The sequence below is a fragment of the Adiantum capillus-veneris genome, chromosome 12 (assembly GCF_014529385.1).
Source record: "Adiantum capillus-veneris isolate H3 chromosome 12, ASM1452938v2, whole genome shotgun sequence".
Lineage (NCBI taxonomy): Eukaryota > Viridiplantae > Streptophyta > Polypodiopsida > Polypodiales > Pteridaceae > Adiantum > Adiantum capillus-veneris.
Genome location: NC_140942.1, coordinates 9,600,820 through 9,622,010, shown reverse-complemented (window position 1 = coordinate 9,622,010; position 21,191 = coordinate 9,600,820). Strand labels below are relative to the sequence as shown.

Sequence of the window (21,191 nt, the reverse complement as noted above, 5' to 3'; positions counted from 1 at the left end):
ACCTCTTTCGACACTTCTATACACACACACACACACACTCATTCCTCTCAATCCCTCACTCAAACGTGCACCTTCAATGGTTTCTCTCACCTTCTTCACCATTAACCTCCCCTCTTACTCCCATAGCTCTTATATGAACTCTCCATGTACATACACCATCTCTATGCCTCTCTCCATTACTTCCAAAGTACAATTCCATCTTACCCCAGTCTGCCCACATTTCTCACAAGTAGCCCAAAGTCTTCTCTCACCTCTTTCCACACTTCTACACACACACACACTCATTCCTCTCAATCCCTCACTCAAACCTGCACCTTCAATGGTTTCTTTCACCTTCTTCACCATTAACCTCCCCTCTTACTCCCATAGCTCTCATATGAACTCTCCATGTATATACACCATCTCTATGCCTCTCTCTATTACTTCCAAAGTACAATTCCATCTTACCCCTTCTCTATATACATAAAATTCAGCATGTAAACCATGCTTAACCTCTACAAATTAAGAGATATAATCAACCAAATTTCCAGTTTCATCGAGATAATCAACTTTGGCGGCGGTGGCGTAAAGAAGAGAAGACAAAGAAGAAGATCGATAGTCATTTTGAGAACCTACACAAGTAAGTCAAAAACTTCTTCAAGATTCACCATCACAAGGATTTCCTCACTTCATTCAACAATCTTACTTCAACCATCCACCCTATTCTACCCATTGTAAATATATCATTAACTTTCTAGTGATTACTAACACTAACTACTAACATACTAACACAAAATAGCCATTGACCTAACCATAAAAGACACCTAACCTCAAGACATGTGCATAGTAACTCTCTCTCTCTCTCTCTCTCTCTCTCTCTCTCTCTCTCTCTCTCCTTTCTTAAAACTCTACTTTCACTTTATCTACCATCAATAATGCTCTCTTTTGAGCCCACATCAATGACTCAAGCAGACAAAGAAGGCCCGCAATGTTTTGATATTCAAAAAAAATCATAATCCTAATTTTTTAGCTTGTAAATTAGGATTTCCAATAATCTTAATGAGGGGTCTCCAACCTATAGATAGGCCCCTCTCCTTCTTGTAAAACAACCTCCAATATCTCACATAGCACCCCAACACTCTATGCGTGAGGAGAGACTTAGGTGTAGCAACCACTTTGTGAGCTCCAGTCTTGGTGTGAGAGAAGCTTTCAAGCTACACATTGCAAGTGAGAGAGCGTGAGTTCAAAATATCAAAACCACTATTGTATATGTTCCTCCATCATCAATAAATTGAGGTTTGGTGCATCAAAGGCGTGCTTCAATGTTCAAATCTTCGTCCTTCCACTTGTGCGATACGGTTTAGTGAATTCAAGGTGACTTGTGTATTTTAAGTTCTATCGTTTGATCTTGCTTTAGAAAGTGTTTTAGTATGTTTTCATTGCCAATTTTGTGCCCATTGTAAGAGGGTATCTCCCACACCCTAAGACAACGTGTATGTGTTGGCAATGTTTAGCATTGACTAAGCATTGAGTGAGTTTTTGTACAAGCTCTACAATAGCAACATAATGAACCATCTCCATTTGCAAGTCACAAAAAAGGTATTACGCACGATCCATTCCTCTCTCTCTTCCCTTTGCTCTAGCTCTCTCTAGTCCATTTTGTGTGTGTCTTGGTGTGAGGTTGCTTGTCTGGTTTTTTTGTGGTGTATCTTCTTGGTTGTGACAAAATCTCTCTTGCGTCCTAGTTTGCATACCATAACTAGGTGGTGCCCCTATCTTGTTTGGGTTTGGCTGTGGGTTTGTTGTTGTGTTCTGCTTGTGGTTGCCCTAGCCCCAATTGAGTAGCACGGGAGCCTTGAGGGGTGTTTAGAGGTCGCCTCTCTTGTTGCCTACCCCCGACCGCCTCAATTTTGGTGCCCCCACGGAGGAGGGCTTGTGTATTTTTGTGTAGAATCAGTCTTTAGCATAGTCAAGTAGTTTGCATGAATCACGATAATTTGTATGATCCTTTCATTCCCATTGCAAGGCAAAAGGTACACATAATTGTTAGTACTAAGTTACCATTTCAACGAGTAATTCATAGGATTTTGGGCCCTCGTAGGTTGGCCGAGATAAACGCTTCAGTAAATCCTTTTATTTTGCCTCTTATTAAGTATGACCTTAGTTTGGACATCTATATTTTTGTTTTGTTTTAAGAATTAGGTCATGCATAGACCATGGACAATGGCCCAGGAATAGAGGTTTTCCCCTTCCATTTCACTCCACACATTAGAGTAAACATTGCAATTAGTAGAAAAATCCATTTTCAACAACGTATGGTGTTCATGTTTGGTGCCCAAAGAGTAGGAGAAATTCTCGCGTCTCCAAACCCTGTCATCCTACCTCTTATTGATTATCATAGGTCATTTGATGCGAATATTTTTATTTTGTTGTAGAATAGATTGCAATTTAGAAAATATTATTGAAAAAACAAAAACGTGCGTCACTTTGGAATCAATTCAATGGAGAGCCAACGCCAAATGTCTGGATATCCTCTTTTCTTTGGAGATCCTGGAGAGGATGCAGAATTATTTTTGGCGAATTTCAAGATGTCTTGCCGTATCAAAAGGATAGTAACTGATCAAGAATGTGTAGAAATGTTTGAGGTGGTCTTTAGGAAAGATGCTAGCACTTGGTTTAACTCTTTGTCTGAGGAAGTTAAGGGGAATTACACAGAAGTTTTGAATCGTTTCAAGAAATACTTCTTTGATCCCCAAAACACTGAATAACTATGGCAAGACATTGTTTCCCATAAGCAAAAGGACTTAGATGACTACTACTTGTACAAGCAAGAGTTTCTACGTCTTTGGGCTGTATGGGTGAGAAATGTTGCTAACCCTGGTGATGGTGCAGAGTTCCTAAAGAAGGAGAGGTTCATAGCCGGACTCTTTCCTGACCTTAAGGTAAAAGTTGAGGCGGGTGCACCTGCTACATTTGATGCAGCTGAAACTAGGGCTGCTGAGAAATATAGGAAACTCAAGTGCCTAAGAGGAGACGTTCCAATAGAGGGTCCTAGACCTAAGGGAAAATTACAAGCATCAACATCCAGAGAGATTCCAGAGATAATAGCAGAGGTAATTGAAAAGTTAAATGAATCCTTAAGTAACTTGTCAATTCACCTTGCACAAGCTGTAGGTCCTAAGGGACAAGCAAAGAAGTCAGAAGAGCGAGATCCACCACGACCTAGGAGAGTCTTGCAATGTTGGAATTGCGGAGAGTCTGGACATGGGATGTATAATTGTCCTTGGCCCCGTGGGGAGCCAGGGAGACCTAACTTGAATTACCCAGTGATGAATGCGGGTGAAGGAACTAGTCAGCAACCACGACTTCTACAAAGGACAAATGGAGCAAGACCACCTCCACAAGGAGTGGAAGGAGTTCCACCTTTGCCAGACCCAAATGTGCATGTGGTAGAGGTGACAAATTCAAGAGAGGTTGACATGGAAGCAAATGGCATTAAGCGTGGCCGAGGAAAAGGTAAGGAGAAAGAAGGGGTTACATCACAAAGTGACCATGGACGAGAAAAGAAGGCAAAGGAGACCAAGGAAGCTAAGAGGACTCGACGTCGTATCAATCTCCAAGACTTCCCTCTTGGACATGGTATGGCTCCATACAACCTACCGGAAGACATGAGAGGTAAGGGTCCTGATATTTCATGGCCTCAGTTTCTTGCATTATGCCCACAAGTTAGGAGGGATTTAACGAAGGCAGTTGGCACTAGGAGAAAGATAAAAGAGAGTGTTCCTGTTGTAAAAATTGCACATGCTGAAATGAATGAGGATATTATATCTGTGCTAGATTGTTACATCAAAGGAAGATTGGTTAGGAAAGGTCTAGTGGATGGGGGTGCACAAATTTGTATCATGACAGAGGGACTCATGCAAAGACTAGGCATGCACATCCATGAGACACCTGAAATCAAAGTGAAGATGGAAAACAATAGCAAAGCTAGGTGTGTAGGCATTTCTAAAAAAAATTTTGTAGAGGCCTTTGGCATTAAGAAGGCGGTGGATTTTTATGTTATGTCGACCAAGGGAAGAGGTTATCCATTTATCCTAGGAAGACCATGGCTAATGAAAATGCGAGCTTTGCAGGATTGGGAGAGTGGAAAATTAATTTGCAGGAATGAAAATCATAAGAAGGTTGTCTTTGACATGAAGGAGCAATGCCAAGAGGAGCTCCATGAAGAATCATCTCAAAGTGAGACGGAGGAAGGCTGGACCGATAGCACTTCAGAAGGAGAAAGTAGTGGCAGCATTACTCAAGAGGAGTCTTCAATCGAAGTCATGGGGGTAAGGTTTAAGCCAACCAACCAAGAGACCTTTTGTCAAGGTTTGGAGGAGGTAGGTTCCCAAGAGAACAAAAATGTGGAAGGTGAAGGAATGTTAGAAGGTATGTTGTCTACAACACTTACAAAGGATGAAAGAGAGGAGTTCAAAGGTGTGTTAAGGAAATTTCCTAAGCTTTTTGCTAAAGACTACACCGATGTGCGTGGAGTAGATGCTGTTCAACACAAGATTGAGTTGAAGCCAGAGGCCACACCTAAGGTTCAGAAGCTACGAAGGCTAGGAGTCATCAAGGAGCAGGCTTTACTTAGGGAGGTAAGAAAGCTTCTAGCAGCAGGTTTCATTTATCCAGTGGAGAATTCAGAGTGGGTCTCTCCCGTTGTTGTCACTCCTAAGAAAAACAGCAAGTGGAGGGTGTGTGTGGATTACCGTCCACTCAATGAGGCAACAAAAAGAGATCACTTTCCCCTCCCATTTCAGGATGAGATACTAAATGAGGTAGCTGGTCATGAGAAGTACACTGTGTGTGATGGCTACTCAGGTTACTTTCAAATAGGTATCTCATTGGAAGATCAATTGAAAACAACCTTTATCACTCTTTGGGGTTGTTATGCTTTTAGAGTCATGCCATTTGGTCTGACAAATGCTCCTGCAACATTCCAACGTTTCATGAACATGGTGTTTCAAGCATTCTTTGGAAAGTCAATTAGGGTGTTCATTGATGATTTCTGCATTTATAGCTCAAAATCATCGCATCTACAAAGGGTAGAAGAAGGTTTAAAGAAGCTCTACGACATGGGAGGTCAACTCAACCCCGACAAATGTCACATAGGTGAGGATGAAGTGATCTTGCTTGGTCACAAGGTTTCCTATAAAGGCATTGAGGTGGATCCTTCAAAGGAAAAGGCTCCTATTGAGCTCCCATCACCCAATAATCTCAAAGAGGTCATCTCATTCATTCAAAAGGTGAAGTATATGTCACGCTTTACTCACTTAGCTTTGGAGTTGCTTCATCCTTTGCAAAAGTTGACACAACAAGTAGAATTTGCATGGTCTGATGAGCTTGAAGAGTACTTTTGTAACATTAAAGTCATTTTGTCAGAGCTACCAACACTCATGCCTCTTTGTTGGGAGTACACATTCTTTGTTAGCTCTAGTGTTGGAAGGGAAACAATTGGTGTTGTGTTGCTACAACAAGATCCCCATAGTACCAGGATGCGACCCATCTACTTTGCTAGTAGGGTCATGAATGCTTTAGAGAGAGGCTACACGGAGGCAGAACTCATGATGCTTTCTCTCATGTTTGCAGTGAAAAAGTTTAGATCCTACTTGCTACCAAAACCTTTTGTAATTCTCACTGCAAAAAAATTTGTTCCCTTGGGTGTCATCTCAAATGAATCTTAGTACTAGGATCTCAAAGTGGATTATGGAGTTGCAAGAGTTTCAATACTCTTTCAAAGTAGAAGATAGTGTGCGTGCACAATTGGCAGGGATCCTTACTTATAGGGTACATGAGAAGGAGATTAAGGTGCTTGAAGTAAAGACCTTACCATTGCCACCACCTAAAAGTATTCCTAATGCTTTTACCTTGTTCTTTGATGGAGCTTTTCGACGAGTCACAGGAAAAGCAGGGGGAGGGCTAGTATTGCTCAACCCAAGTGGAGAGGTGGTCATGAAAGAGAAGGTCAATCTACCAGGTTCAACTAGCAACAAAGAAGCAGAATACGACACACTACTTCATGGTTTAAAAATGTGCATTGGCCAAGGTATACGACGTCTCATGGTAAAGGGAGATGCACTTCTCATTGTGAAGCAGATTTTAGGCATTTGGGCATGCAAGAATGAAAACCTAAGGACAAAAGTTCATGCCATTCGTAGGTTGTTTAATCAATTTGAAGAAGTGCAACTATATCATATCCTTAGGAAACAAAATGAAGATGCAGATTTACTTGCACAGAAAGCAATTGCATGTGTTGAGAGTGAAGTGCAGGTCATCATGGCAGCAATAGTGATTAAGCAACCAAGGTACCAGGGGATGGAGTCATTGGCTCCCATTGTGAGCTACATTTTAGAGGGTGAGTTTCCAGAGGGCTTCACAAAGGCTCAAAAGCGAAGGCTCATTAAGAAGGCGAGTTCATATTTGTTTTTTGAAGGTGCCCTTTACCAAAGGGGAAAAGATCAAGTTTGTAGGAGAATACCAACAACCAAGGAGATTCGAGCCATTCTTGAAGGTTTGCATGAGGAAGCGTGTGGTGGTCATTTTGCACAGGAACTCACTGCAAAAAAGAATTTTCTTGCCGGATATGTTTGGCCAAGCTTGCACATTGATGTTCAACATTGGTGTAAAAGCTGCCACAATTGTCAGATTAATGGAAACAAGCGTCTGTTACATGGCCCACGTCAGTTCGTCCTTGCAAATGGTCCATTTGAAAAATGGGGCATTGATGCTATGGGTCCATTGCCGAGGACTAAAAATGGAAAATTGTATATCTTGGTGGCTATAGACTACATGACTAGGTGGGTAGAAGCTCAAAGTGTGGCAAGAGTAAATGAGAGGACAGTTAGCAAGTTTGTGTACACTCACATTTGTTGTAGATTTGGCACACCTTTGGAGATTGTTTCTGATAATGGTCCAGGGTTTAGGAAGAGCTTGCTCATAGAAGTCTGTGAAGAACTTCACATTCTACATTGTCACAGTACACCCTACTATCCCCAGTCAAATGGTCTGGTAGAAAAAGCTAATGGTGTCATTGCAGGCATCATTAGAAATATGGTGAGAAACAAGACAAAATTATGGGATGACTTCTTGGATGGTGCCTTGTGGGCATATCAAACCACATATAGGGAAGCCACGGAGTTCACACCATTTCACTTGGTCTATGGTCAAGAGGATTTGCAGCCTATCCAGCTCAACATTCCAACAATGCGGCTTCATGGCAAAGGTGCACAAGATGATCAAGAGGTATGGATGGATCGACTTCTTACGTTAGTGGAGCTTGAGTGGAAAAGATAAGCAGCTTACGAGTGTTACAAGAGGAAAGCCACACAAGCGAAAGAAGATCTCGACAAGAAACTAAAGGACAAAGGCATCAAGGAAGGAGAGCTTGTGCTAAGGTATGACAATCGACTTGACAATCGTTTTGATACCAAGTTTGAAACTAGATGGCAAGGGTCATACATAGTCAAGAAGGCTTTCAATTCAAGTTACTATCAGCTTATGGACTTGAATGGTAAAGAGCACTCCAGGAAGGTAAACAGGTATCGCTTGAAGCCCTATTTGAGTCGCCTTCTACCAAAGGATCTACCAAAGATCTGTCAAAAGGCCATTGTCTCACGTAAGTATTGTTACATGAAGCATGAGTGTAACTCCAGCCAAAATTCTGAGGGGCCAAACAATGAAGATCTCGTCAAGGACTCTGAAGCACTCTCTTTGGAAAGATGCTCTATGATGGTACATGAATATACCATCATCCTGGGGGAGGGCTAATGATAGCCATTTTTTGACTCTCCGTAATTGCCATAGTCAGTTACCCCACCCTACCAAAATCACCTAAACACTGTGGCTATTCTTACCTTTTCATTGTACATAGGCGTGTGTGAGTTAGGAGCCTTTTTCCATATCTTCTTACAACCCTCAGCTAGCTAGTCACTAGGCTAGTTGAGCCAAAAAAAAAAAATAACAAAAGTCTATTATGGCCTCTTTGTGTGTAAATATTTCATTGTATATATGGCCTAAATATAGGGATTTTTTATAATTATTTTGGTTTTTTATTTAAATATTTATACTTAGGTGTGTGTTTTATTAAACTTGTGTAGGCCTTCTTTCATCCTCTTAGACCATACGTATATTTTTTGCCAATGTGTACATACTCTAACATCATATTTTTCTTTTATACAAATCACCCCCACATTTTCACCCTCACCCTCGTGAAAACAAAAAAAAATTGATTTCTACTTTCTTAGTCATGTTTATTATATTATTTTCATTTACTTGCATATCTTTTCCTCTTTCACCCAAAATAATACAAAGAGGGACCATATCATATGATTCCAATATCTTTCCATATTCATAATTCCTCCATATATTTTATTTTATTTTTACTCATTATTCTAACACCATGTGTTCATTGAGCTAAAATCCATGAATAGTCCATACACTAGTCCCACCATGTATATATTGCTTTATTCACCAATAATCCTCCTCCATGCATGTGTAAAGGGAAACTTGGATGCTTTGTATTATGATATGAAAAAGGAGGGGCTCACTCTTGGATGATTTGTACAAATTCAACAAAGGAGGGGGCCACTAAAAGACTTTTGCAGGCATTAAAAACAGGAATTTTGGCACCCATCTCCACTCCGAATTTGGAGCGGTGGTCAAAACAAAAAATGTGAAACAAGAGCTAAATAATCACCTCAAAAATTTTGGTGATTTTTGGAGGAACCACCGGTGAGCTATGATGTTTTGAGTGGACCCCAGTCTGCCCACTTTTCTCACAAGTAGCCCATAGTCTTCTCTCACCTCTTTCCACACTTCTACACACACACACACACACTCATTCCTCTCAATCCCTCACTCAAACGTGCACCTTAAATGGTTTCTCTCACCTTCTTCACCATTAACCTCCCCTCTTACTCCCATAGCTCTCATATGAACTCTCCATGTACATACACCATCTCTATGCCTCTCTCTATTACTTCCAAAGTACAATTCCATCTTACCCCTTCTCTATATACATAAAATTCAGCATGTAAACCATGCTTAACCTCTACAAATTAAGATATATCATCAACAAAATTTCCTGCTTCATCGAGATAATCAACCTTGGCGGCGGTGGCGTAAAGAAGAGAAGACAAAGAAGAAGATCGATAGTCATTTTGAGAACCTACACAAGTCAAAAACTTCTTCAAGCTTCACCATCACAAGGATTTCCTCACTTCATTCAACCATCTTACTTCAACCATCCACCCTATTCTACCCATTGTAAATATATCATTAACTTTCTAGTGATTACTAACACTAACCACTAACATACTAACACAAAATAGCCATTGACCTAACCATAAAAGACACCTAACCTCAAGACATGTGAATAGTAACTCTCTCTCTCTCTCTCTCTCTCTCTCTCTCTCTCTCTCTCTCTTTCTCCTTTCTTAAAACTCTACTTTCACCTTATCTACCATCAATAATGCTCTCTTTTGAGCCCACATCAATGACTCAAGCAGACAAAGAAGGCCCGCAATGTTTTGATATTAAAAAAATTATAATCCTAATTTGTTAGCTTGTAAATTAGGATTTCCAATAATCTTAATGAGGGGTCTCCAACCTATAAATAGGCCCCTCTCCTTCTTGTAAAACAACCTCCAATATCTCACATAGCACCCCAACACTCTATGCGTGAAGAGAGACTTAGGTGTAGCAACCACTTTGTGAGCTCCAGTCTTGGTGTGAGAGAAGCTTTCAAGCTACACATTGCAAGTGAGAGAGCGTGAGTTCAAAATCTCAAAACCACTATTGTATATGTTCCTCCATCATCAATAAATTGAGGTTTGGTGCATCAAAGGCGTGCTTCAATGTTCAAATCTTCGTCCTTCCACTTGTGCGATGCGGTTTAGTGAATTCAAGGTGACTTGTGTATTTTAAGTTCTATTGTTTGATCTTGCTTTAGAAAGTGTTTTAGTATGTTTTCATTGCCAATTTTGTGTCCATTGTAAGAGGGTATTGTGGTGAGAGGTCTCCCACACCCTAAGACAATGTGTGTGTGTTGGCAATGTTTAGCATTGACTAAGCATTGAGTGAGTTTTTGTACAAGCTCTACGATAGCAATATAACGAACCATCTCCATTTGCAAGTCACAAATAAGGTATTACGCACGATCCATTCCTCTCTCTCTTCCCTTTCCTCTAGCTCTCTCTAGTCCATTTTGTGTGTGTCTTGGTGTGAGGTGGTATGTCTGGGTTTTTTGTGGTGTATCTTCTTGGTTGTGACAAAATCTCTCTTGCGTCCTAGTTCGTATACCATAACTAGGTGGTGTCCCTATCTTGTTTGGGTTTGGCTATGGGTTTTTTGTTGTGTTGTGCTTGTGGTGGCCCCAGCCCCAATTGAGCAACACGGGAGCCTTAAGGGGTGTTTAGAGTTCGCCTCTCTTGTTGCCTACCCCGGACCGCCTCACCATGTAGTGTAAAGAAAAAGATAGAATTTATATTATTCAACATAATATGCCTCTATATAGGTATATACAAACAGACAGCCTTTTGACACATGAGCACGTACAAGATGTGGCTTCTTATGCACAAACACAAGTGGCTAGTCTTTACACATGGGTTGTAAGATATTCTTCACATAGTTTATTCACACATGAATTTTCTAGATGGAAGAGATTGTTCACACAAGAGATGCAACAAAATCCCACATCCCAACAACAAGTGCATTGTTACTAGACAAACATTCATCATGAATCTCTCTACAGGGGACATAAACTTGTCTAGTTCTATGGTAAGTTCTATGAGTTAAGCTATGGCTAAAATGCCTCATGTGCCCTGCTAAAGTAGAAGTACATTAGGGTGTAGAGGCTAAACTAGGATCCAATGGCTCTAAAATCTGTGGTATAGACTCTACTTTGGTCTCATCAACGTGGTTTGTGGGACCTTATGCGCCAATGTCTCACAAGTCCTATCTACCCACTCTATGATCGCATAATGTGGTTGTGTCTCTACAATCCCCAAGTTAAATCTCATTGTAACTCCCACTTTGTGTCCTTTGAATCAGACTTTTCTCATGCCTCATCGGTCTTGAAAACCCCACTTGTTGTAAAAGCCACTACCCCACTAGCCCTTTCCCTAGTAGTCTAGTTAAGCTTGCTATGTACTCCTATTTATTCTCTCTAATATAACTCCCAATTTTTTGATGAGGGGGGGGGGGGGGGGGGGGGGGGGGGGGGGGGGGGGGAGAGTAATTAACTGCTTAAAAGAGGGCCTAATATAGTCCTCCAAACTAGAAAAATATTTAAGTTAAGAGTCCATCTAATATATAGTAGAGCAAGCACACTTTTCAAATGGCAAAAAGTAGATCTATGGTGAGTGGTGGAAAGATATGGTTAAATTTTCTTTCTTTTCTGGCAAAACTCACAATTTTGAGTATGGGGTACCCAGCTGTAAAAAAGGATAAAACATCCCCATAAAAGGGAATCTTTGTTTTCGAGCTTGTGTTTGAAGGCTAGGGAGAGAACAGACGTGTGGTGGCTGCCAACTTTGGAAGTTGCTTTAGCATGAGGTTGTCGTGGCAATATCGAATGGGTAGTTGCGTGCTTTAATTAATGAAAGCGCGCCACTACGAGGCACCTTCCATCGCACATGCAGATAGTAGAGGACGGCAACAGGCTGTCGTGAGCAGTGACATTTTCGTTCCAGCCGTGGACGACGACGACAGCAGATTTTGGTTTGATGCAGTGCTTGATGACAACAGCAGGTATCGGTCAACGACGACAGCACGCTATTGATCTTGGTTTGCTGCAGTGCTTGAGGATGACAACAGGTATTTGTTTGCTGCAGCGCTTGTTAGTATGGGGTTTTGTAGCCCTGTTGTATGTTATACAATAGAGAGGATTGTGCACGGCAGACAGTAGTTGGTACGTTTGTGTTTTATGCGCAGGGAGTTGATCCCATGGGATTGCACGAGTTGAGAAGCGATCATCATTGTGCATAGGCGTTTGCAGGTGGAGCAACCTGTTGTTTGCAACCGTGACCTATTTGCTGCAATAGTGCACCACGACACCCAGGTATGTACATACTGTATAGTATTGTATTCCTATTGTAATGGTAAATAGAAGTGGTCTTTTTTTTGCTTCCCTTATCGCCGTGTGCACGCACGTTTACATGTCGTAGTTCAGTGGGTTGTATCTTTAGGGTTGTTGTGAAATGGCAAGGATGAAGCATCTCGCCAGGTCGGCAGACGTACAACCCTCTAGTTCAAAGAGACCTCGAGGGAGGCCTAGGCTCTCGAAACAAGAGAGAATGGCTCGTACAGAAGGCAACAAACCCAAAAAGATGCTCGAGCTAAGCATAACAATGTCTATAGGTGGTAGTGATGTGGATGTTTCTCTTTTTCCAAGGTTGAAAGCCTTTGTGGAGGAGGAGGTGATCGCCGGAATGTGCTCGATCGAGCGTGGCGGCACCGTCTTCCACCTCCACTTTCAAATGGTTGTTCGGATCATGGCGACTTCCATTATTGCAGTGAGCAAGAAAATAAAGCAGTACCTAGGATGGGATATTGATAGTCCCGTTGGAGCAAACATTCTCTATCGTGCCCTCAAGCAAAAGAACATGCATACCTTTCATGGTATGTTGGGGTATTGCATGAAAGACATGGATCAACCACATTATCAGAACTTCTCGCATAATGTAACAATTGACGACATCAAAAAGGGAATTGAATTGTACACGTAGTATGGGGCAGATGAGCTAAAGAATAGGGTTTTTCTAACGCATGGGAATATTTTTGATCGTGCACTTATGTATTGGAAATTCCATTTGAAGCACCCAATTGCTAACAACTTCTTATCAACATTGCACCATATGCTAAAGTATGGCAAGTACTATCTGTCTTCCTCGTGGATAACACCTTTTCAGGGCCATGGAATGCCGTTGAAAAAGATCAAAGCATTATGGCAGACCATGATTTTCCATTCTTCTACAACATATCAGGATGTAATTGATATTTTTGTTCTTGATGAGGCTTACACGAACGCGCAGCCTCACATCAACTGGTTTCTCAGAAGGTGGCTAGAAACCCACATGTAGATTGATTTCTTCCCGTTAACATTAGTTGTGCTGTAATGGTAAATGTCACTGCTAAGACTGTTAATGTTTTGCAACTTCTTGTCAGGGACGATGAAGGGAATTGGCCAACATCTCCTCAACAGGTCAATCCTCCAAGGGTTGCAGAGAAAAACGCAGTTGCCTATCGGATAGATGGTCATGAAGGACTAATCGGCAATCCTTCAAGTTTAAAAGGCAAAGAAAAAGTTGTTGTGTTGGACAGTGAAGACGAAGAGGATGCATCTCTTCGCACAGATGGTTGCGAGGGATTCATCGGCAACCCTTCAACTATAAAAGGCAAAGAAAAAGTTGTTGTGCTGGACAGTGAAGACAAAGAGGATGCACCTCTGGGCACAGATGTAAGGTCTCTGATCCCAACCAAAAAGAGCACCCTTGTACCATGAAATGATCATAATGGAAAAAAGTTACTATTTTTAGCAGTTTTCCGAATTCTGTCAGTGCCATGATGTTTAAAATGTCATAAAGCTTCGAAATGTGAATTAAAATAATTTTTGTGAAAATTTTCCAAATATAGTAAGTTTTTGGTCACCCGACCCGTCTAGTTTTGACCGTCTCGAAAATCTGCACTTGTACCCCGAATTTGAAAAAAATGCATTTTCGGACCCCGGGGGGGGGGGGGGGGGGGGGGGGGCTGCTAAATATGGCAGGTACTCAGACCCGTACATCTTAGTTAGAGCGTAGTATAGCAATTTACGGCATCAAAATCCGACTCGTATGGCCCGTTTTAGCCTAAAACCAATTTTTCACAAAATTGTCTGGGAAGCACCGGGGGCCTGAGGCTGTGTGGGAACAGGTCCCAGCCCACTCCAGACCTGCTTTAGCAGCTAGGGGGTGCCCTCTTGCTTTGTGGGAGTCTTGGGGAAGCTGCCAAGCCTGCAACTCAGTGTGAGAGTCAGTTTACTGAGCCAACTGGACACTTGGTGGGCAGGGAACTGGACTTGCCATGCTTAACTGGAGAAGCTCACAGATGCATTTAGCAACCCAGATCGATTTTCAGCTTGAGGAGGCCTATTTAAAGACCTGCACACACACACATATATGCACACACACACACATTGCATACACACACTCTGGGAAGGTGCTGCCGGAACACACACCTTTTGAAGGAGAAGCAAGGAGGGAGGTACTGTCGAATTCTCGCCTCAAGAAGCTTGATTAGATCAGAGATTCCAGTGGATTATCAGCCCTTAATCATGGTAACCACGGTTTAATTAATGCTTCTGCAAATCCTTTTCATTACCATCTAAATTTCTCGTCTATTATGCTTATTCTTAGTCGCAATTCTCTATAATCACTCTCTAAATTCTCCTTAACCATATTCTATTATGTAATCATCATTCCATAGCTGAATTATCAGCCATTCATCACTCTTAATTAATGATTAGTGCACGATTATTAGAATTTTCTCTCTCTAGGTAGCATAGAAATTAATCGATAAGTTGGTAATTGCGTAGATTGATGAGAATCACTCTTTCTATCACGCATTGATATTGTAGCTGATTTAGATCCATCTTTGTTATGCATTAAGATATAATTAAGGAAAGATTAATCTTTCATTAAGTCTCTAAGAGGTGGTTTTTCTCACACCTATGCATGCGGTGATTCTGCACCCTCTAATTGCTAGGAAAGAGATTAATCGTGCTTAATTCATCTCTCTGGTAATTCCATTAGTGAAATCCTATTATTCTTAATCATGTAAGCCGAGTAATTATCTTTAGAGCCGGTTCCCATAGGATTATGTGCCATCCTTAATGATTGCTTTATGAAAAATCTAGATCTATCATATAGGAGGGATTAATTAATGTCACTAATCTACCCATTGGACTGTTATGATGCTTGCGAACCTTAGCTCTTTCTCCAAGCTAATCATTTAAAGTAGTGAGAAATGGCCCCGGTTAAGAGGACTCGCTTCGGTGGTGCCCACGATCGCAAGGCAGGAACGAGCAATGTCAACGGGAAGGGGAAGGCTCCCATGGAGGAACAAATACCGGCCATCTCACGGGCCATCGATGAAGAAGGGGAAGAGGTAGATCATATTTTTATTCAAGTTGTTTAAACTAACATTGCATACGCTAGTTAGGAATGCTCATATCCCCAAACATGTTGGAGAAATCCGACGGAAACCTCGGCATTGAAAGCATTGTACATTAAGTTCTAAAGTAGGAAGGAAATGATTGATGGGAATGCTGTTTGCAATAGGAAAGATTGTCTGCTAGGGAAAATTTAGCTCGGCATGTTCATTCTATTTCCAATGTTGAATTAGTCATGAACCCCCTCCTGATCACAGGGGGCAGAGTTCCTGGTTAAGGGCTCTTGAATCCACGACTGCTGGTTAAGCGGTGGATACCCACGTCTGCTGGTTAAGCGGTGGGAATGTCCATGTCGTGCTTTCTATGCGGTGGACATACCTAGTTGTATGGGAAGCTAGGAGACAACGAGAGGAGTAAACTCTCGTTGGAGGGGGGATGTTGTACCTCCAGAACATTGGAATTTTAATGAATAAGTTTGAGTAGAATTTTTACTAGAATACTGTCTTGGTGTTGTCTTAACGAACAATGTGCTTCGGAATTAAAACAAGGAATGTCTATGTTGAACAACCTTTGTGGTAGTAATTAGGTCACACAAGGAAGTGTGAGTGTGGGGGTGGAAAGTGGGGGCTTGGCTCAGGTTGCCAATCCCTACGAGATGGGTGGTCCCGATTGGTCGGGAACTCTCTGTCCCCATTGTGCTTACTTCGATATTAGTAATACTCATTGCCCCTAGAGCGGTGAAATCTCGAGTGTACGTGCCTCTGAAACATGGGGAAAAAGGCGCTCGGGGTTTCTCTCCTCTTGGAAGGTGGGTCTTAGGATCGCTAGATAGTTCGAGTACGCTTCCCCTGCGAGGTGGAGCTAGATCTCCCTGCTAGTAGGCTCGAACTCGACTCACTTTGTGATGAGAGATCGTCCGCTAGTTGAACCCTGAACCATTTTGTTTGCTTCCGCTATAGATCTAGTGGCCACCAGGTTTACCATCAGATCCGTTGTTTGATACGACGGGGTGGGGACCTCACACCTGGTATCAGAGCTATAGGTTTACGAACTGGAAAAATGATGTTGTTTGAAAACTAAGGGATTGTAGGATAGCTCGTACTCAAAGCTTGAGCATGATGTTTCTCAGAATAATGACATTGGATTTGTCTAGTGGATTGTCTCCTGAGTGATGTTAAAGAGTTTTACTCGATGAGCTTGTTGGGATTCAGTGGGTTCCACATGATGTTTTTTTTTTTGGGAAGTCGTTGGTGCGACTAGTGCTGCGGGCAGGTAGCCTGTTGATGCACATAAAGTTATAAGTATGGATCAAAGCTCTCGAGTAAAGTTTTTACCATTATTTATCGAACAATTTTGGATGTATTCAATGGAATTTAAATGGTGGAATGGTTAAAATCCTTTGTGATAGATGTACAGATTAAGTAGGCTGGTTAATCCCAAAAGTTAAATTTCTTCTTGAGTATGGAAAAGCTTAGGTTCATTTGAGACGAGTGCTATAGTAATGAGTTTTATACCATTGGATATGCACCGCCTGCTGCTCTCTACTCGGCAGCGCAAGAGAAGAAGCTCCTCCTTAAACAAGCTCAGCCTCCAACCTTTAAAGGCGAAGGGGTTACTGTGGAGAGAGATGCGGAAGTATGGATGGAAGCAATGGACGACTATTTCGAAGCTGCGGGAACCCAACCCGTGAACCAAACCATGCTTGCGATGTTCTGCTTGTCTGGCGATGCCAAGATCTGGTGGAAACAACATTGCAGGGACTTGGATATCAAGGGATCTTCCCAGTCATGGGAAGACATCAAGGCTGCTGTGATGGAGCATTACTTACCACCCGCCTATAAAACCTTGAAGATGAACGAGTTCTTTTCCCTTCGACAGCTGACTTCATCTGTAGAAGAATATTATTCAAAGTTTGTCACTCTTTGGAGATATGCTCCTAAGATGACATTGGAACAACAGGTAGCACGGTTCTGCCAAGGACTCATCGACCCCCTGAACAACCGACTAGAAGCTCTCAGGCCAGCAACTTTGCAAGATGCCTTGCTAAGGGCCAAACCGTTAGCTAAAGAGATTCAGAGGACTACCCAAGATAGTGAATACTATTTGTCAAAGAGGTCCAGGACAGACAACTGGAGTAACAAACCAATCAACCCTACATACGACCATCGTCCGGTAGTAGCTACTACGGCAACTACCGAGTTTCCCAATATAAGATGCTTTGAGTGCCAGGAGTATGGACATTACAAAAGTCGATGTCCAAAAAGGATTTCCCAAACATCCGATTCTAATAATGTACCTCTGAACATCAATGGGCGAGGTCAACCAAACGGAAGAGGAGGCCGAGGAAGAGGAAACATAGGACAAGGAAGTAGAGCTTTCGCTAATGCCGCAGTGAGACAACCAACTGTGGGTGATGAAGCTGATGAGAGAGCAGCAATGTATGATGCAATTGCTAATCCTAGTGAGCAATAAATCAAGCACCAGAATCTCATCAAAATTCAGCAGAATAAGACGCATAAAGCTAAAGACTACTCTATTATCAAAGGATATCTTTACTTTAGACAAAGGATATATGTACCTAAGTAGTTAGCATGGAGTTTATCCAGATTTTTTCTTGAGATGAGGACATCTCAATTTTTTTCACGTTGGGGAGGTTGTAAGGTCTCTAATCCCAACCAAAAAGAGCACCCTTGTACCATGAAATGATCATAATGGAAAAAAGTTACTATTTTTAGCAGTTTTCCGAATTCTGTCAGTGCCATGATGTTTAAAATTTCATAAAGCTTCGAAATGTGAATTAAAATAATTTTTGTAAAAATTTTCCAAATATAGTAAGTTTTTGGTCACCCGACCCGTCTAGTTTTGACCGTCTCGAAAATCTGCACCTGTACCCCGAATTTGAAAAAAATGCATTTTCGGACCCCGGGGGGGGGGGCTGCTAAATGTGGCAGGTACTCAGACCCGTACATCTTAGTTAGAGCGTAGTATAGCAATATACGGCATCAAAATCCGACTCGTATGGCACGTTTTAGCCTAAAACCAATTTTTCACAAAATTGTCCGAGAAGCACCGAGGGCCCGAGGCTGTGTGGGAACAGGTCCCAGCCCACTCCAGACCTGCTTTAGCAGCAAGGGGGCGCCCTCTTGCTTTTTGGGAGTCTTGGGGAAGCTGCCAAGCCTGCAACTCAGTGTGAGAGTCAGTTTACTGAGCCAACTGGACACTTGGTGGGCAGGGAACTGGACTTGCCATGCTTAACTGGAGAAGCTCACGATGCATTTAGCAACCCAGATCGATTTTCAGCTTGAGGAGGCCTATTTAAAGACCTGCACACACACACATATATGCACACACACACACACACACACACACACACACACATTGCATACACACACACCTACACACACTCTGGGAAGGTGCTGCCGGAACACACACCTTTTGAAGGAGAAGCAAGGAGGGAGGTGCTGTCGAATTCTCGCCTCAAGAAGCTCGATTAGATCAGAGAATCGAGTGGATTATCAGCCCTTAATCACGGTAACCACGGTTTAATTAATGCTTCTGCAAATCCTTTTCATTACCATCTAAATTTCTCGTCTATTATGCTTATTCCTAGTCGCAATTCTCTATAATCACTCTCTAATCACTCGACTCACTTTGTGATGAGAGATCATCCGCTAGTTGAACCCTGAACCATTTTGTTTGCTTCCGCTATAGATCTAGTGGCCACCAGGTTTACCATCATATCCGTTGTTTGATACGACGGGGTGGGGGCCTCACAACAGACTTCATCCCACTCTTCACTAGAAGAGGAGTCACTACTATTTCTAGTTAAAATGATGTATATAATATGTTACAATCACTTCCTCGGCGGCTACTGTTGTTGCATCCTTCTCTAAAAGCCTTCTTGACGTTTTGCAAGGTCGATGGAGCAATCTAGCCCTTGGGATAGTGCAAAAACATAGCCACCGAAAGCGCCCGCATTGGACGAGGATGCAACGCTCGACAGACTGCATGACATGCTCATGCAAATGTGGCGCCAGATGCGTGGAGACACTCCTGAAGACTCGACTACTCTCCGCACTTTTATTCATAATTCTGTAGACAATTTAAAAAATATGATTAGTGAATACGAAGTGAATGTAACAGACGTACAAATCTCTAGCTTCAAGAGCAGATACAATGCTTGCGCACCGAGTTCACATCATTGAAGAAGCAACTGAACAGGCTTAATGCGATTGTAACCAGATTGAATAATATTACTAATAAATTTTACAGCAGATACTCTTTGCAACTCTGTTTCTCACAACTTCTACCCTTCTCTTGTTCCATTAAGCATTCTTTACGTGTTTGTTGTTGCGAACAAAAAAAATTCGATCTCTTCTGCAGATGTTCTATGGCATGGGTTATTTTTCACCAGTGAATTAATGGGTATGTTTTTCTTTTTAAATCTCTTTTTATCCTTGTGGTCTTTCTTGAGGGTGTCCGATACGTATGGAACTTGCCGTTCTTTTCTGCCTTTATCCTCAAATACCTTTCACCTTATGAAGATGCCAAAGAATCTTGGATGTAATGAATTTCTTTTCTACTCTCCCAGTAGTACTAGTACAAAAGTAGATTATATTGACATAGCAAAAAAATTACAAGTTCTTGCCATGCTCAAGTTGAGCCATGACAGCTTCCTTGGGTCATCATTACATCAGCTGAAAGGGGAGCCACCCCATGGCTAGTGAACAACCCACCCTTTCACCCAAGAGAGTAAGTCACTACGGTGTAAATGGCCTTGATCTACTCATCACAGTTAATTTTTTCCCAAAGGCAATGATTTCCTCCCTACTTTCTTGGACTATCTTCGTGGACTTACTTGTTTCCAATGTATTCTCAAATATTCGATCGTTCCTTGCCTTCCAAACATGACTAAAATAACAGTATCTCACAATTTGTGTGACTATGAGTAGCAATTGACTCTTGAATACCTTTCCTCCCAATCCTATTTTCCAGGATTTCTTGAGCCATTTGCAGATTTTCCCTGCTAGGCCACAATTCCTTGGAATAGGTCAGCGAGGTCTTCCCTAGTTTATCTGCACTCTAAGATCTGTCCAGACCAATTCCCCTAGCAAATACCTTCACCCCAGTCGGCATGGATCCCCAATCACCTTCCACACAAAAACCTTCATTCTATGCGGCCATGGCGGGTGCCAGATATTGTTCACAATTGTCTCTCATCTTGACGCCAAACAGTTCTTGCCCCATTTCTTATTCAGTGAGTGATAACAAATCCTTTGAATACATAATTGTACAGTAAAGCTCCGTAGTTTGAGGTTTAAGGAAGTGTTTGTTCTTAGGCCACTGCCAAGCTTTCGACTAGAACTTGGATTCATTGTCGGGTAGACACACCTTCTTACTCTGTTCTAGAGCTATACCAATTAGCATCCTTTTTGTCCCATCTAGATTAAACAGGAGAGCCACCTGAATCCGTTCCTTTCCAATTACCCCTGTTGTAATCCCAAGAGGTAATACCTTTGTTGTTAATTTTCCTGGTACCTTCTCTCCAGAACGAGGTCAGCAGGATGCTTCCTACCTTGGAGAGCCAAGGGAACCAATGAGTTATAGAGTCATGGAAGTACCTAAACAACTCTCCCTATTTTAAGGACTCTGTGGCCTTGTTGCATTTTTGAACGAGCTCTCTGACCAAACCCCCAAGTTTAAGAACATCCCACCGAGGGGCAAGCAACTTGTTGTGCACTTAAAGCCCTCTCCAAATACCACCTTCCGAGCATATCTTAGAGCTATCCATCATGTCCTTCACATTAGGAAAAATATGGACTCTCCTTGGGCCTTTTTGATTAGTGAAGGCTTAAGGGAGAACCAATGAGAGGGCTCTTGGGATATCACCTAGAGGGGGAGGAATGGTAGGGGTGCAACGTAATTGTCTCCCTCTTCAATGCTTGGTTCTTAGAGAGTGGGGGGAGGGAGGCTAGGGGGGGGGGGGGGGCGGGTAAAAGGGGGAAAGAGGGAGGGACCC

General features: G+C 42.1%; 1 protein-coding gene and 1 pseudogene across 1 annotated transcript; both read left to right on the top strand.

Moving 5' to 3' along the window:
• Window positions 1-12,230: 12,230 nt before the first annotated feature.
• On the top strand, window positions 12,231-12,749 carry LOC147445299 (uncharacterized). Its single transcript, XM_086524567.1, has one exon. It carries the CDS (start codon window positions 12,231-12,233, stop codon window positions 12,747-12,749), a length of 519 nt encoding a protein of 172 aa, XP_086380693.1.
• Window positions 12,750-12,789: 40 nt separating this feature from the next.
• Window positions 12,790-19,896, top strand: LOC147445298 (uncharacterized; annotated as a pseudogene).
• Window positions 19,897-21,191: the final 1,295 nt, after the last annotated feature.